General features: G+C 31.8%; 2 protein-coding genes and 1 long non-coding RNA gene across 4 annotated transcripts in view; 2 read left to right on the top strand and 1 right to left on the bottom strand.

Moving 5' to 3' along the window:
- Nucleotides 1-4,374: 4,374 nt before the first annotated feature.
- LOC105136991 (uncharacterized) lies at nt 4,375-6,822 on the top strand. Of its 2 annotated transcripts, none has more exons than XR_844453.1 (4): nt 4,375-4,757; nt 5,105-5,336; nt 5,933-6,001; nt 6,739-6,822. It is a non-coding gene; the product is annotated as an uncharacterized LOC105136991 (long non-coding RNA). The 2 variants fall into 2 exon arrangements; XR_844452.1 differs by having other exon boundaries at nt 4,375-4,776.
- Nucleotides 6,152-8,000, bottom strand: EXPA20 (expansin A20). Its single transcript, XM_011042530.1, has 3 exons — nt 7,143-8,000; nt 6,690-7,008; nt 6,152-6,588 (listed from the first exon to the last, which is right to left on the bottom strand). The coding sequence occupies exons 1-3, from the start codon at nt 7,288-7,290 to the stop codon at nt 6,285-6,287; spliced, it is 771 nt and encodes a 256-aa protein (XP_011040832.1). The 5' UTR covers nt 7,291-8,000; the 3' UTR covers nt 6,152-6,284.
- Nucleotides 8,001-13,650: 5,650 nt separating this feature from the next.
- AQI (Peptidase M20/M25/M40 family protein) overlaps nt 13,651-16,405 on the top strand; it is a 4,065-nt gene continuing 1,310 nt past the window's right edge. The window contains 3 exon segments of the mRNA XM_011042528.1: nt 13,651-14,709; nt 14,783-15,045; nt 15,762-15,899. Coding sequence (XP_011040830.1) covers nt 14,103-14,709; nt 14,783-15,045; nt 15,762-15,899 — 1,008 coding nt within the window. The 5' untranslated portion in view covers nt 13,651-14,102.

The following is a 16,405-nucleotide window of genomic DNA, read 5'->3' as shown; positions in this document are numbered from 1 at the left end:
TGTGTGCACTCATCATCCCAGTAAAGAAATAGAGTATTTGATAATATAATTGTAATGATTTTTTAAAATATTTTTTATTAAAAAAATATATTAATAACATTTTTTATATTTTAAAAATTATTTTTAAGATTATTATATTAAAATAAAATAATTTTAAAATTATATTAAAATAATTTTAAAATATAAAAAATATATTAATTTAAAAAAATTAAAAAAATTTAAAAATATTTTTAAAACATAACACCAAACACATCATAAATAAACTTACTGGACAACAGATTCTAGCCCATTACTTTCACCTTTGTCCTGGCAGTTTAGAATGTTTGAATGGATAATTATGATTGTTTTTTAAAATATTTTTTATTTATAAATATATTAAAATTATTTTTTTTATTTTTTAAAAATTATTTTTAATATTAAAATAATTATTAATTATTTTTTAAAACTCAAAATTAACTAATTTGATCCGGAGAGACGGTAAGACATCTCCGTGGATGATGAATATTATAGTGCCTCCAGATTTTATTACCAGAATATCCATCAGCTTCCAATTTTATTATTGTTATTTTCTACGCATCAATTACAGTGCCTCCAGATCCAAACCCGCTCCTACAGCAGTCTGTCTTGACTCTTGAGTAACTGCGAAGCCATCCTGTACAGTCAAAAGAACAAAGTTGTGCAAATTAGAGCCCTAGCATACCTGTCATTCTCGTGATGCCTTACCTGCCTACTGAGTTTGCAGGATATTCAGTGGGCTGTAGAGATTAGTCGTGGTGCGCGCAAGTTGGCCCGGACACCCCACATAAATAAAAAAAAAAGAACAAAGTTGTGAAGGAATGCTTTAATAGTTTTATGTTTTAAAATAATCAAAATCCATAGATAGAGATGCTAGGCCAGTCATATGTAAATCTGGTAAAATGCTAATAACAATATAATTAGATTCCGTCATAAGCTGCGTTCGGATCATTATAAATTTAATAAAATATCAATGTCTAACATTTCTGGATGAGTTCAATCCATGTTACTGTGGGTATGATAAAATACTAAATTTATTCTTTTTATATTAAGTTATGTGTCAAACCTAATTGAACTTAAAAATTTATTTTAAAATCATGAAATTTTATCTTCAAATTATTTATAATAACTATTTATATTAGAGGTAGTTATCTCTTTACACCTGTAAATATATTAAAAGTCTCTCAAAAGATTTATTATATTTTTTATTTCATTAATAAAATAAAAAAACTATTTATTTCTCATTAATGATGTGATGTGTAATTAATATTTATCTCTTATTGATATTATAAAAAATAAAAATATTTTTTAGTATTTTCTTTTCTAGAGATGACAAGATTCAAAATACTTTATAAGTTATTTAGGTAAAAATTTTATTTTTTTTTCTATCCAAGAACTTGTATATCTTATAGCACTAATTACAAAATATCATGAACAAACACGTTCATTTTTTAAATTAAAAATTCTTTATTTTATTTATTATTATCACTGTTTTTACAGATACCATGACTAGTATTGTTAATTTTTGCATTTCCTGAGCTAAGAAAATACATGAATATTTGATTAATCATTATTTATATATCAAATAACATGTTCTTTGAATATATTAGATTTCTAGAACATCATTAATTTCATTAACGTGGGTGTCACATTTAAAGTTATTATTATTTTTTAATTAATGTAAATATCTGGACCAGCTTATATACACCTCAACTAATCTCATGGGTCTTAAAGCTAACAACCATGTAAGCCTTAAATGATCTTAAGATTTGTAAGACTCGAACTAGTGATTTATAGAGTACACTCCTCAAAATTTTCATTTAAAATTATTAATTTTATTATTGAAGAATCATTAAGTCCTACCAACAATGACTATTTTTACACATACCATATCTAATATTGTAAATTTTTGCATTTCTTGGGCTAAGAAAAAAGAAATAAGTATATGCACATTTGGTTAATTATTATTCATATATCAAATAATATATTTTCTTTGAATATACTAAATTTTTATAATATCATCAATTTGTATTAACCTTCAATTGGCATTGCATTGCTTCAAATTAGACCAATGTTGTTTAGTTGCTGAGAAAATGTGAAAGAAAACGAGAGAGTAGATTTAAAAACTCTGTTTCCCTTGTGTTTGCGAGTGAAATACATTGCCAACAATGACAAGAAATGTAGAAAAAGGGTTTTATTATGGTTTTAATTAAAAACAACAAAATTTATGTTTGATTTAGGTTTGAAGAGAGAGAGATAGGTGTTTGAAAGAGAAAAAGAAATCATCAATGGAATAAAGTGAAAAACAAATTATTTTTTGGTTGATTATATATATATATATATAATGATAATTTCATTATTTTATCTAGTTTAAAAATTTAATTGATTCGGGATATAAAATATAATTTGTAAGATAAAAATACAAAATAAATAAATAAACTATAATTTGTTTATGTAATTAACCATTTTCGGATTTATCTACATTACCTACTAGAGGAATGTAACATTGAAAGGCGATAAAAAAGTTGTTCGTCATGGTTCATTTATAATATAATATATTTTTTTTTTTACTAGCATCGACTAAAATTATAAGATTTACTTTAAAATATAAAAATACATATTTTATTTGATTTGTAATTTGAAAAAATAAATTCACAAATACCTAGATAAAGTACACGTTGTTTCTTAAATAGTCTTTCTCTTTCTCCCTCAGTAATCTTTCAAAAAATTGTATTTATGTTTACTTGAAAACACGTATTATAATCACATTGAATTAAAAAAAAAAAGAAGTTAAAATGTGTGTACGTTAATTTGAAAATATTTCTTTTATCATCCAATTAAAAACTAGAATAATTAAATAATTTTCTTTTCCAAAATTTCATATAATTAATAACTAATATGTTATTTTATTTTGAAACAAAATTTATTTTTTGATTTGTTTTAATCTTTTAATATTCTCTTATTCACTCAAATTAAATTAAAGATTTTTCAATCATGCCCTCACCCATCCATCTCATCTTTTTTAGTATTTATTTGGAAATGTAATAAAAATTATTTTTATTTAGAAATTTATTAAAATATTTTTTTTTTATTTTTTAAAATTTATTTTTAATATTAACATATTAAAATTATTTAAAAATATAAAAATAATAATTTAAAACTAAAAAATATTCAATAGCACCTGGACTGCAACCCAGTACAAGCAAAATAACAAAAAGTGAAATTGAAAATACATAACAATGCACTATTCTTATCGTACTTATCAAATTTATAAATTAACTTGTAAAATTATATAATTTTATAAATTAATATAGATATAACATATTAAATCGTGTAAAAAACTTAAAAACTAGTAAACTCGATTATAATTGATTAAATTCAGATTAGATTTATTAAATTTGATAAAATTAATAAAAATTATTGACTCTAAGATTGCATCTTTATCTGTAAAGTCTCTAAGTACAGCCCCTTAACCTTCTAGTCTAATTAGCTTAGGGCACGCTACACCACTATTAATACATGCACCTAGGGTAATCTCATAATTTCGTGCTAATAAAACTATTTTTTATACACAATCTCAACAGATTGAAAATCCTATAAATAGAAATCAGAAGGATTTGATGAGACACATAAAATATTTTAGATGAGCATAGTGAAAATTTTTACAGCTTGCACATAGATTTGGACACTCCCCATAATATTGTTGTTGCACATGTTTTATACATATTGAGATTAGTTGGCCAACTGCTTTTGATGATCCCAATGCCATGACAGAGTATCTTGAGGTTGCTGGGTAGAAATCCCTTAATTTTTCTTTTACAACTATGGTTATTGGAAAGACATGTGTTAGTAAAAATATTACTATCAACTTTATACGTAATGAATACTTAATGAAGTGAAGTTATATAAATATTTTATATTAGTTGTGTTGATGAGTATTAATAAAAGTATCACTATCAACTTTATATTTAATAAAATAAAGTTTGGCACCGATACTTTTCTAATAGTTGGATTTTTCTAGTAGTCAGATTTATTTTACAAAAAATGATATCTAAAAATAGCTCTACAATATTAATTTGAGTTGGTTATTTACTTTCACATCAACATATTATTTATTTAAATTTATTAATTAATAACAAATTATTAAATTATATATAAATTTAATACATATATTTTAAAATACTTGAATCTTATATAAAAACATTTCTTATAATTTTATGATTTTATCATTCATTTTTATAATTCAGGTTTATTTTATATTTTATGTGTCGGGTGTCAAAAATCCCTTTTCCAATGCTGCAGAGTACTATCTCGGCAGTGCAGACAGAAGAAAGAAATTAAATTCAAAGAGGCTGATGGTAGAGAAAAACAACTAGCAATACTAGTAGTAGTTTCCATTTCCTTAATCCAAAGCCAATCGTTTCGGAAAAGCAGAAACCTCAGCATCGACGCCATTCAAACAATACAAGCCTTCAGAAATAAAACGAGCTTACTTACAAAAACGACAAGTCGCTGCTTGATCAAGCCTTCCGTCCTAAATTCAACCGATTGTTGAAGTTCGTCTTGACTGCCGTTCCTCGCCAACTCCTCCGCCAGAACCACTGCCTTTTGGCTCTCAAGGTCAAATATCACTCATTATTTATTTTTAAAACCCAATCACAGAGGAGTACTGGTACGAACCACAAGTGGTGTTTTATGATGAGATGATTAAAGTAATGTCTAGCAATGGATTTATTGACGAGGTTTGGCTTCTTTTTTTAGGTATTTGGAGACTGAAATTAGTGGTGATTTACAGTGAATTTAATCAACTGTTAATGACTCCGATTAGTTTTAAGCTGAGTGGACTTGTTACGGAGTGCTATGAAGTGCCTGTTTGTTATCTTATAAATTGTTTTTCAAAATGTTTTTTATTTTGAAATGTACGAAGTAATATCTTTTTAATTTAATTTTTTAATATTAACATCAATTAAAAAATAAAATTTTAAAATTAGAAAAAATTCCAACATACAATTCAAGTCTGTTGTAATAGGATGACAGGTCTCCATACTTCAAGTGGTTTAGAATACATTGGCGATTCTGTTACTGTCAGGCAGGATGCTTACAGGTATTATGGTGATTCCCTCAATTACGACGGGGGAAGAGATAGCAAGTTGAGTTACTTGAAGTAATAGACAGATCAAAATTCCAGCTTTTGAATTGGTTAGTTCACCATCACTTGGCACTAAGAGTACCTTGTGAAGAGCAACCTGGAATGTGTGTTCAACTTCATGTTGCTGACAGAGAAATCATACATGGCCTTTTGGTTCTGCAATGCCAACATGGTATATGTTTCTTCATTTAACTCCATCTGTATGACCTCTTCTTTCATTACCAATAGCCTTTGTTCTTCTTTTGCTACTTCGTTTAATTTTGGTCTTTTTTGTAGTTGTATCAGATATGTAGTAGAAACTCACTTCTTTTAATCTCCTTTCACTGGAACATGAATGTTGAAGTGGGTGATTTTCTTTCCTCTGTTAATCTATCCTAGTTGTTATAATTACTTTTATTAAAATAAAAAATCCATTTTACACATTGGAAATGTAAAGAGCAACAACTCTGTGGAGACAACTGTATTTCAATTGTCTCCCAAATGAATTAAAGTAAGAAATGTTTTATCCTGGTAGCTCATGTGACTGGAAAGGTTCAGCAATTTGTTCTAGACCTGGTAGCTGTGTCATCTCTACAACAACATAAATTCACTTCTTTGGTTGTGCTTTACTTACCTCAGTTTTCAATATTGAGCCTCTGTAATTTGGACATCAAATGAGTGTCTCTCTTTGTTTTCCCCTGCATTACATACTAGCATTTGCATTTGATGAGAAAGCTTCCATCATTGATGATTTCCACAGCTGTGCTTAATTTATAATCATTCTTGTAGAATCAAAGTGAATCATCTCAAAGTACAGCCTAGTTCATGAAGCAAGGATTGCCTGGTAAAAAACTCACGGTAAGAAATACATATCTTAAACTTTTCTCTTGTCTTTTGAAGTGAATGTAAACTTTAAACATTTCAGTAGTTACACATTTCAAGAGCAGTTAACTTTCTACTCTGAAAAGCACGTAACGAGACAAAACTGGGACCTTGCACTCCTTTTTTCCCCAACTTTCTTTTACAACTTTCTTACCTTCTTTTGACCAAGAACCAACTTCATCACATAGCAGGAGAATTTTAGTCATTCTAAGCAAAAGAGAAGTGTGAACCTTTGCCTCGAGCCTAAAAGCCTCTCACACTAGAATTGTTTGCCTTCAAATGTCTGACCGAATTGCCAGTTTGCTGGTGCAACATTGTAAGAGGTGAGTGTTTTTCTGCTGCTGGTTGTAACCTCGAAAGATAGAGGTTGTCCAATAAGGTTGACATTAGATTGCCAGTTTTGTCCCCAGTTTCTTGCCATAGGTATCCAAGCTGTTTTCGAACCCTTCACTTTCACAGCAATCACCTCGCCATCCAACCCCACATTAGAGATCAGGACTTGATAGAAGTGAAAATTTCCACTCACTGTGAATCTCAGTCCACCCCTTCTTACACACTTCACCCTACACAAAATTAGCATAATTAATGTTTGCTCATCTAAGGTACTAGGAAATAGAGAAGCCTATACTCATTTAGCAAGTAATTGCGAATTGATTAGTGATACCTTCTGTGTTGAACTGGCACAATATCAGCTTTTCTCTCTGCGATTTCAGTAAATGCTGCCTCTGACATCTCAAAATGTTCTTTCGGGAAATTACACCAGCCACCATAATCCGCCGAAAGCCCGTAATTGGGAGGGCAGAAATCTGTTGCAGTGAGAATGACTGAGGGGCTACCCTGCAGGCACCATAAGATGTGGTCGACACATCTGACCTCGAAGCAAGCCCCACAGGTACTCCCTCTGTTGAACAGCATGCTACTTAGTCCAGCACTGTACTTTCCATAGGTGGCCTTGTGAAGGTCCGCATACCCACAAGCACCTTCTGCAACATTAAACAATGGCAGTGTAATCTTTACAATCCAAACTGGAACTTTTTTTGGTGGAATATGAAACACCATTACGAGTTGAAGAAACAGAATGTTTCACCCTTACTAGGACCAGTTGGTAGAGAATTACCTACAACGATGGATCCATTTGTTTCCTTAACGTATGTTGCAGTGGCAGACTTCCATTCCTCATCATCAGCGGTGATCTTCCATGTCTGGTGTATAATCAAGTAGAGAAGCATGGCTTTTAGAGCACCCATTTGATAAGCAACGACCATGAGAATTCTGATTTGTACTTGATGAGATTCTTCTCTTCTTGTTTTTTCCCTTTCTTCTCCTCCCTGTGAAATTATGGTCTCGAGTGAAGAGAAAAACCACCCTTTCTTTGGGAAATGACCCGAATCTCCTTGCTGAAATGAAGCTAGCTTTGTTGGTCAGATGGCCACCCCTTAGACGAAACGGTGAAATTTGACAAATAGGCTCTCTTTGGAAGACCGTAGTCCAAAATGTAGGGACGTGCAGCAAACCCGAGAGGAAGGGTAGCTTTGGTCTATCATGGACAAAAGCAATGCCTTCTTTTCTTTGATTTTTTCAAGCTGGGAATGTAAACCCAAAAAAGGGTTTAGGGATTGTGTATGGAGGTTGCATGGTTTGTTGTTGTGGCAGACACGGAGAGCGGAAAGTCTTTGGCCCTGTTTCTACTTGCCTGCACACATTTGTTGTTATTTACATAATTTGGCTCGTCTTTTGAGAAGAAACCAAGGGGGAACCCCGTGGCCATATGGAAGAGAGTGTGATTGACTAATTGGAAGCTTGATTAGTATATTTGGAGTTGATTGGCTTCTTTGAAATGAAGCAAAGATGTATGGTGAAGTTATAACCACGCTGTTGCCTCTGCTGTGCCTGCAGCCTGCTCATAAATAAATTGTGTGCTCGAACGGTTGGCTTGGCCATTCGCGCTAGTGTGCTTTGCTGTAGGAATTCTTGTAAATAAAGAAAATAATAAATATTATTTTGAAAGTTTTTTTTATTTGTATTTATATAATAAATTTTAATATGAAATAATAGTTAATAAAAAAATAATGATTCGTGTATACAAGGTTTAGCTAAAGAAAAATCTTTAATTGCACTTGTACTCGAAATAGCATCTATATTTTTTGCACATCTTTTTTTTTCTGAAATTATAATTTTATAAATACCTGAAATTAATTTTTTAATAGTCATAAAATCATAACAAGTTTTTTATTTTAAAATCTTTTTATTATTTACAATTCTTTAATTTTTTAATAGCTTTTTAATTTTCTAATTTATTTTCTGTTTAGATGTTATATGTTAGCAACCTATATATATATATTTATAGTCAAAGTGTGCTAAAAAAATCATAATATTATTGTTTTGTGTTTGAAAGGTTTGTTGATATTTCTTTTTTATTTTAATCTGGCTTGATTTAGAGGAATTGTTGAATCTTGAAAGATACTATTGTGTTAAAAAAATTAATATCATTAAAGATAATATCTATCAAGCCTAAGGTATATTTTGTTTTTGTTTATTGTATTTTATTACAACAGGACCAGTCCAACACTATACCTTTCCTTGACAAAGGAGGGATTTATGGAACAAAATTTAGATTTCAGAACATTACCGACCCACCTCACAGAAGGATCCAACATAGAAGGGTTCCTTTGAAAAAGCTTACGCTTGCAGGCTAGACTAGTGGCTTAGGTGGGAGTGTGATCGATATTGAATACCAAACTGGGCATAAAGATAAATTTGCAAAGGCTCATGTCACGTCGCCTGTATTTTAAACCGTTCTAAATCTCTGCGTCTCACTGCATATATTATAATTTAGAAATGTTTCGATCACTTGTACTAGGCGGACAGAGATTTGAAAGATTAATCGCGGAAATTCCTAGGTATTAAGGCACCGCTAGAATGTTTTCAGCACTAAAATTCGACATCAAATGCCTAGTAATTTCACCAACTTAACTGTTAGAAAAGATAGCAAAGGACGGAAGGAAGATATAGAAAATTTTGTTCAGAAAGTGCAAGCAGGAGAGGGAACGTAATGAGCAAATTACTGTATAGATTAGTCTTGAAACAAATAAATAAAAAAGAAAAAGAAATATCAATTGCCTAATGCATGGTGATCGTTTAAGAATTGGAAAGAGGAGCTGAATCATACAACTATAATGTCTTTCAAAGGGACGATGCATGTAATGGGAGCATTTTTGCCCTTGTCTCGAATGAGCACAGAATCATCGCCATTGCCACTGCTTGTTGGCTTGTTCAAATGATAGAGATGGTAAGTCGTTTGATCTAGAGTCCCTTCTCTATAAACAAACACAGTCTCCTCTTCTTCCATTCGACGCCACTTCCAATCTCTATCCACGTTTCGAGAAAGCGGCATTCCCCTATCATCATCATTAATGAGCAAAAACATGAGCACGGTTGTGCTAACACTGATATTATTATTATTATAAAGTAGTGCTGAGCATGAAGAGTTAGAAAAGTGGTATCCATAGGGAAATAAAAAAAAAAAAAAAGAGGAAAAAGAAAGACGGAAAATTAATGAAAAGAGGAAACCAAGTAAATTAATGCATTGATGTATTTACCTGACGTGGAAGAGATCGGAGATGTCAGACATCTCGAGGTAGAAGTTAACGGAGTCGATGAAAGCTTGGTAAGTATATAGGTGGAGGCCATCTATCTTAGGGTAAGGCAGCTTGGGTCGCGGTGGCACTGGCGACTGCTCCTCCAAGTGATCGTAGCAGTATTTGTAATTACGTGGCTTAGCCATGTAAGCGTACTCCTTCCACGACGAAGAGGAAGATCGAGGGAGCCCCACGAAGCCCATGGTAGTCATGAGGAGTTCAAGCTCTTCGTGGGTCATAATGGGATTGAATGTTCGAGTGTGCCATAAAGCTAGCTTTCTCATGCAATCCTCCATTAGAATAGGTGTGCGTGCTGCCTCTTATTGTTTCCTGAGGTTTTCTTTTTTTCAGTTTATATAACTTTTGGTTAGTAACTTTGGGGAGGGAACTGTGGCGGTGGTTAAGCGGTGAAAGGCTGGAAAGTAGGGGTTTTGTTTTTGGAGGTCGGCGTCTTCTACGGTGGGATTTGAAAAGGGAGCTAGCTTCTTCTGTTTCGCTATTTGTCTACGTTTAGTAACTCCATTAATTTAATTCATTGCTTGTACTCACCTTAACCGAAACCTAAAACGCTAAACCTAACCTATTGGGAGATAGAGATTTAGTTAAAGAGGAAATATGGTTTTGATCATTGGGAGAGACGGTTTAGTCATGCAATCTGGGCTCTTTTCCCTTCTTTTCCAGGACTCGTTATTTACAATTTTGGAGGGGTGGCATGGCCGCATCTCACATGCATGACTCTCTCCAGTCTTTATCTCCTCGTTAAATTAGAATTCTTATGCCTGAAACATAACTGTATTATCTTAATTTACTTACTTTCAACTTTATCTTTGTGTTTCGGGTTCATGAAAATAAATAAATAAATAAACACACCGCTTAACCTTTTCAATGTTTATTTCTCAGCGACTCCTCTCTATTTGCACTTGTGGTCCGGTACAAGTTAACCCATTGAATCGTCACTTGCCTACGTTTCAAAATAAATATATTCCTAATTAACTTCATTAATTTTGATTAATCTAGTAGATGAAATTATAATGTTTTCAATATTATTATAATAAAAATTGGTGTTTTATTGTAGATTATAAATATTTTTATTGTGGATTAGAATAGTATTTATCATAAAGAAATTTATTAATTTTCACGATAATTTCTGATGAGTTTGTTTTTTGTTATTTCTTTATGGTGTGTGCACTGTGGGTTGTTGGGATATTAATTTGTTATTATTAGATATTTGGTGTCTTGTCATTCTCTTTCTCTCTCTTTTTTTAATTATTAACGTGGATGTCCGAGTCAGTTTATATATATTTCGACTAATCTCATGAATCTTAAAGTTAACAACCATGTAAGTTTCTAATGATTATCATATTAGCAACCACAGAAAAAACAAACTTTTTTGTCCTAAATTTTTACAATTAGACCACCTACTAAATGGTTATGTCATTCTCTTTATTTGTTCAGTGGAAGAGAGGTGATAGTTAGATACATGTTTTCCTACATGTATGTCATTCTCCTGATTTGTTCAGTGGGGAGTGACTGTTAGTTAGATATAGGTCTCGTTGTAATGTACCCGGTTACATGGTAACTCTTAATTTTGGTTGATTTTACACGAGGTGACAATAGTTTCATTGTTGTTTCCTTGTTTTGGGCATGTTTAATTGTTCTATCATTTCACTGGGTTGATATAAGTAACATTAAATTGTTTATTTTAATTATTTTTTGGGTTCTGCTAGATTCAAGGTAAAAAAAAGGATTTTGTATTTAAGATTGGTTGGGTCTGCCGCTTAGCCAGACCTGACATAAGTGAGTATTGATAATATTAATATTAATAGTAATATTAAAAAACAAACATAGATTTAATTTAAAGGGTAAAACTATCATCAATATTATTATCATCATCATTATTAATAAATCTTAAAAAAATATTATTACTATTAAAGAAAAATCATAAATTTGATTTGAAGGGATTAAAAATTATAAAAACTTGGTTTAGACGAGTTTATTATTATTATTATTATCATTAATAATTTTTTAAAAAAAATATTATTACTATTAAATAAAAACCATATTTTTATTTGAAGAGATTAAAAATTATAAAAATTTGAGTCAGACAAGTTTAATATTATTATTAATATTATTATATGTATTGAATTTGAAAAAAAAATATTATTACTATAAAAAAAAATATATATTTGATTTAAAGGGTAAAATAAATTATTGTTGTTGTTATTATTAACTTGATCTGACATCCCTTTTCAAACTCAAGTAACTTAGGCTGCAAAGGGATGCTCGACCCAAGTTGTTTGGGCCTGGCAAGGCCTATACCCAAGTCACTTAGATCTTACAACTTTGTCAGACTCAAGGCTTTTAGGTTCAATATTGAAGTTAGCTCAAGGCTTTTAGATTTGGCTTTATAGACCAAGTCAAGGCTCTTGAATCTAGTGTTAAGACTCAAGTTTCTAGGGTTTGATGTCTAGACACATAACTCTTGGATCTAAAATCGTAATCAGATCCACGATTTTTTAATATGACATTTAAGAGGATGCAAAACTCTTGGGTCTAGCGTTTAAAAGGGGCTCAAAGCTTTTGGATTTGGCATTGTAGTCAAATCCACTTAAACTTGGGAATGATAAATTTAATATTGTTATTAATATTAAAAATATTATTATTTTTATTATAATTAATATTATCAATATCATAGAAAAAATATTATTAATATTGAAAAATAATTATAGATTTGATTTGAAAGGTAAAATTAAAAATTATTGTTATTGTTATTATTATCATTAATAATTTTTTAAAAAAATATTATTACTATCGAAGAAAAACTATAAATTTTATTTGAAGAGATTCAAAACTATAAAAACTTGGGCTACGCAAATACATTTACATTTGTAAGAATAAATAAACACATAAATAAAGCTGACTCATCATAAGGCTAGAATTAATTATTATTATTATTATTAAAAAATCATAAATTTAATTTAAAGAGATTAAAAACTATAAGAATTTAGATAAGATAAATTTATTATTATTATTATTATTATGAAATTTGAAAATAAATCATCACTATCAGTGAAAAACAATAAATTTTATTTGAAGAGATTAAAAACTATAAAAACTTATGTCATGAAAGTTTAATGCTATTATATTAATTAATAATATTAAATTTGAAAAAGAAATTATTACTATTGAAAAAAATATAGATTTAATCTAAATGGTAAAATCAATTATTATTATTATTATTATTATTTTCGTAAATAAATTGAAGCTGACATCTCTTTTCAGATCCAAGTAAATTAAGGTTGAAGGTCTTGTAACTCCACCAAGCATAGGTAAGGTTCTGGGTCTAATGATGCAATCAACCTAAGGCTTTTGGATTTGATCTTGTAGACAAATTTAAGGTTTTTAGTTTGGTGTTTCAGTCATATCTAAGATTTTTGGATCTAGCTTATTAGACAGAGCCAACACTCTTGAGTTTTAATTTTTTAAATATTTTTATACTAAAAAAGTTGACCTGCAGCATAGTACTAGTCACCTAACTGTAAAAATCTAGATGGGATTAGTTAAAAAATTTTATTTTATTTTTTTAAAATAATTTTAATTTATTTTTAAATTTATAAGGTAACTTGGATTTACCTTTGAGGTGTTGTATACTTTTCATATACCACTAATAGTATTATTATTATTATTATTATTATTATATTATGTTGTTTTTATTTTTTAGATAATTTTTTTTTTGATTAACGTGGGTGTTCGGGCCAGCTTGCGCATACCATGACTAATCCTGCCATCCAAATCCAATGAATAAGTAAAATACTACAGGAATAATAGGCATACCCCTACAGAGAATACGTTATTTTTTAGATGATTATTGCTAGACGTTCATGAACTGGTTTTACCTTCTTCTTCTTTTTTTTTTTAAAAAATGACTCATGAGAGTGGGGGAAAAAGAGAGAGGGAGATCTAGGTTTATTATATTTATTGTTTCCAATAATCAAATCAATCTTCATAGCTGACATGAAAACGAAGGGAGTATGAACTATGAAGGCCGTAATTTCTGCTGTGTTAAAAGAAAAGAAAAGGTTGCCTGTGATTCGACTCATCCATTCGGCTGATCGTGAAAAAGGATAAGTTGTGATCATGGGCTTGAAAATCTTGACTTTGTTAAGAATCGTAGCGTTGTGAATGTCCCAGGTACTAGGAAAGCCCAGCAGCGACAGTATAGATTTTTGAACGGCAATGTCATCACTTTTAACTTGCAGTCACGATATATCTGTCGTCTACTATGCATCACAAGTTCCCACTTCCCAACAGTGATCATCTCTAAGACTGAAACACGCTGCCGGCGAGTGAGAGCGGATGAAAATATTCTTTCTATTGGCCGCCTTGCTTAATTAGCCAGCCAGCAGTAAGTCGTGACTTACTTTAACTGACTGGCAGAAATGGAGACAGCCTTCTACAGCTTCAAAAACCATCTTCTCCTTCTCCTCCTCTTCTCAGTGTTTCTACTAATCCTTACAATCCATCCATTAGAAGCAGAATCAGAAGATGCAGCTATCATATCAAGGTTCCAACAATACCTTCAGATCAACACTGCACAGCCCTCTCCTCAATACCAACAATCAGCTGACTTCCTTATCTCCCAAGCCAAATCCATCGGCCTCGAGTTCCAATCCATCGAATTTGCCCAGGACAAGCCTCTCGTCCTCCTCAAATGGCCTGGTTCTGACCAATCTCTCCCTTCAATCCTTCTCAACTCACACACAGATGTCGTCCCAGTAGAACAGCACAAGTGGGCCCACCATCCTTTTGGAGCCCATGTTGATTCTGATGGTAATATCTTCGCTAGAGGGTCTCAGGATATGAAGTGCGTTGGCATGCAGTATTTGGAAGCTATTAGACGCTTGAAGTCTTCTGGATTTCACCCCCTTCGTTCTGTTTACTTGTCTTTTGTCCCCGATGAAGAAATCGGTAGCCGTGATGGTGCTAAGAAGTTCGCTGAGTCTGATATCTTTAACAGCATGAACGTTGGGATAGCCCTTGATGAAGGTAAAAAGTTTTGTATATAATTTTCTTTTCCAGTAATTAATTAGTTCTAAATTTTGTGTTTTGGAAATTACAGGGTTGGCATCACCGAGTGAGAATTACAGGACGTTTTATGCGGAGAGGAATCCGTGGTGGTTGGTGATTAAGGCTACTGGGCCACCAGGACATGGAGCTAAGTTATATGATAATAGTGCTATGGAGAATCTTTTGAAAAGTGTTGAGAGTATAAGGAGGTTTAGAGCTTCTCAGTTTGATTTGGTGAAGGCTGGTTTAAAATCTGAAGGAGAGGTCTTTTCTGTCAACATGGTCTTCCTCAAGGCTGGCACTCCTTCTCCTACTGTAAGCTGGGATGAAATTTTAATTTGTCTAGTTGTTTTGCTGATTCATTTAGGCCATAGTTTCAAGACCCGGCCAGGTGGCTGGCCTGGTTTAAAGCTTGGGTTTCGAGTTTTGATCAGATTATCGGGTTGTTTAGATCAAATTTTATTTTTTTTAAAAAATCAGATGATATTGTTTTAATAAAAATAAAAAAATAAAAAATCAATAAGTTTGCAATTAGTTTTTAACTAGGTCAACTTGTTGGGTCACACCGAGTTTTTTTTTTTATTGTTTTTAAATCGATCTGATTCAAGTCCTGGGTCGGCCGGGTCCCAAGCCAACTCGCGATTTCAGAACTCTGATTTATACCACTGATGAATACTATGCTAGCTAGAACAATTATGGTAGACATTATTCTGAAGAAAGAGCAAGGATTTAAGGACAGTTTGAGACAGTCTTTGTCCAATCATGCTATGCTGTAGATGTTGCAAAAATGCTCCAACACGTAAACATAGGGCCCAAGGCAGGGGTTTTTCTGCACTTTGCATGAATGCCTCAGGACAAAAGTCACAAGCTTTGTCAAATAAACATCTTATTTTTTTCATAAATGCACTCAATCTCTGTTATAAATTATTTGTTGATTGGCTGATTTATTTGGAAAAGTACTAATCTTTATGGCACTCCATGATCCTACATGTTATTGATTAGATGGACCGATATTCTCCCTTCTATTCCAGGGATTTGTCATGAATTTGCAGCCATCTGAAGCAGAAGCAGGTTTTGATATTCGAGTCCCACCAACTGCGGATCCTGAATCTCTGGAGAGACAATTTGCTGAAGAGTGGGCACCTGTTTCACGCAATATGACATTCCAGGTATTAATGCACTTGCTGGGAGGCTTGAGGCTTATATTTTTTTCCCCGGCTGTATCTGGAAAGCATGAAACTCACAATTGCCTTGCTTTATATGATAACCAGTGATGTTCTTGAATTAAGAAGTGGGAAAAAGGTGATGATTATGCTGGTGTCTTTTGGTAGTAGTTTTTCATGCTATAATTGGTACTTGTCATCTAAAATAAAAGTTCCCATTTATCATGAAGCTTAAAGAGCACCACTTTACTTCTTTGCACCTCTTTTATAAATACATGGTGATTTGCATTTATAAAAGCTCTAAAGCTGGGGCATTAATTAACTCGGAAGGAATGGGAAGGGAAGAGATTATTGCATTTTGATCAGTAGCTTAGGAAACATGATCTGACTTTATAACCCTTTCACATACCCCATTCAGGGTCGTCCTGGTAAAACTAGTTCAAGCCAATGGCCTTTTCTTGCTAGGATGGCAAGTAATAAGAGCCTTAAAAGGAGGTGGCACGATTCCTGCT

This window comes from Populus euphratica, unplaced genomic scaffold (assembly GCF_000495115.2).
Source record: "Populus euphratica unplaced genomic scaffold, PopEup_1.0 scaffold61.1, whole genome shotgun sequence".
NCBI classification, from domain to species: Eukaryota; Viridiplantae; Streptophyta; class Magnoliopsida; order Malpighiales; family Salicaceae; genus Populus; species Populus euphratica.
Note: the sequence above shows the minus strand (reverse complement) of the source record. Positions and strands in the feature narration are given on the sequence as shown.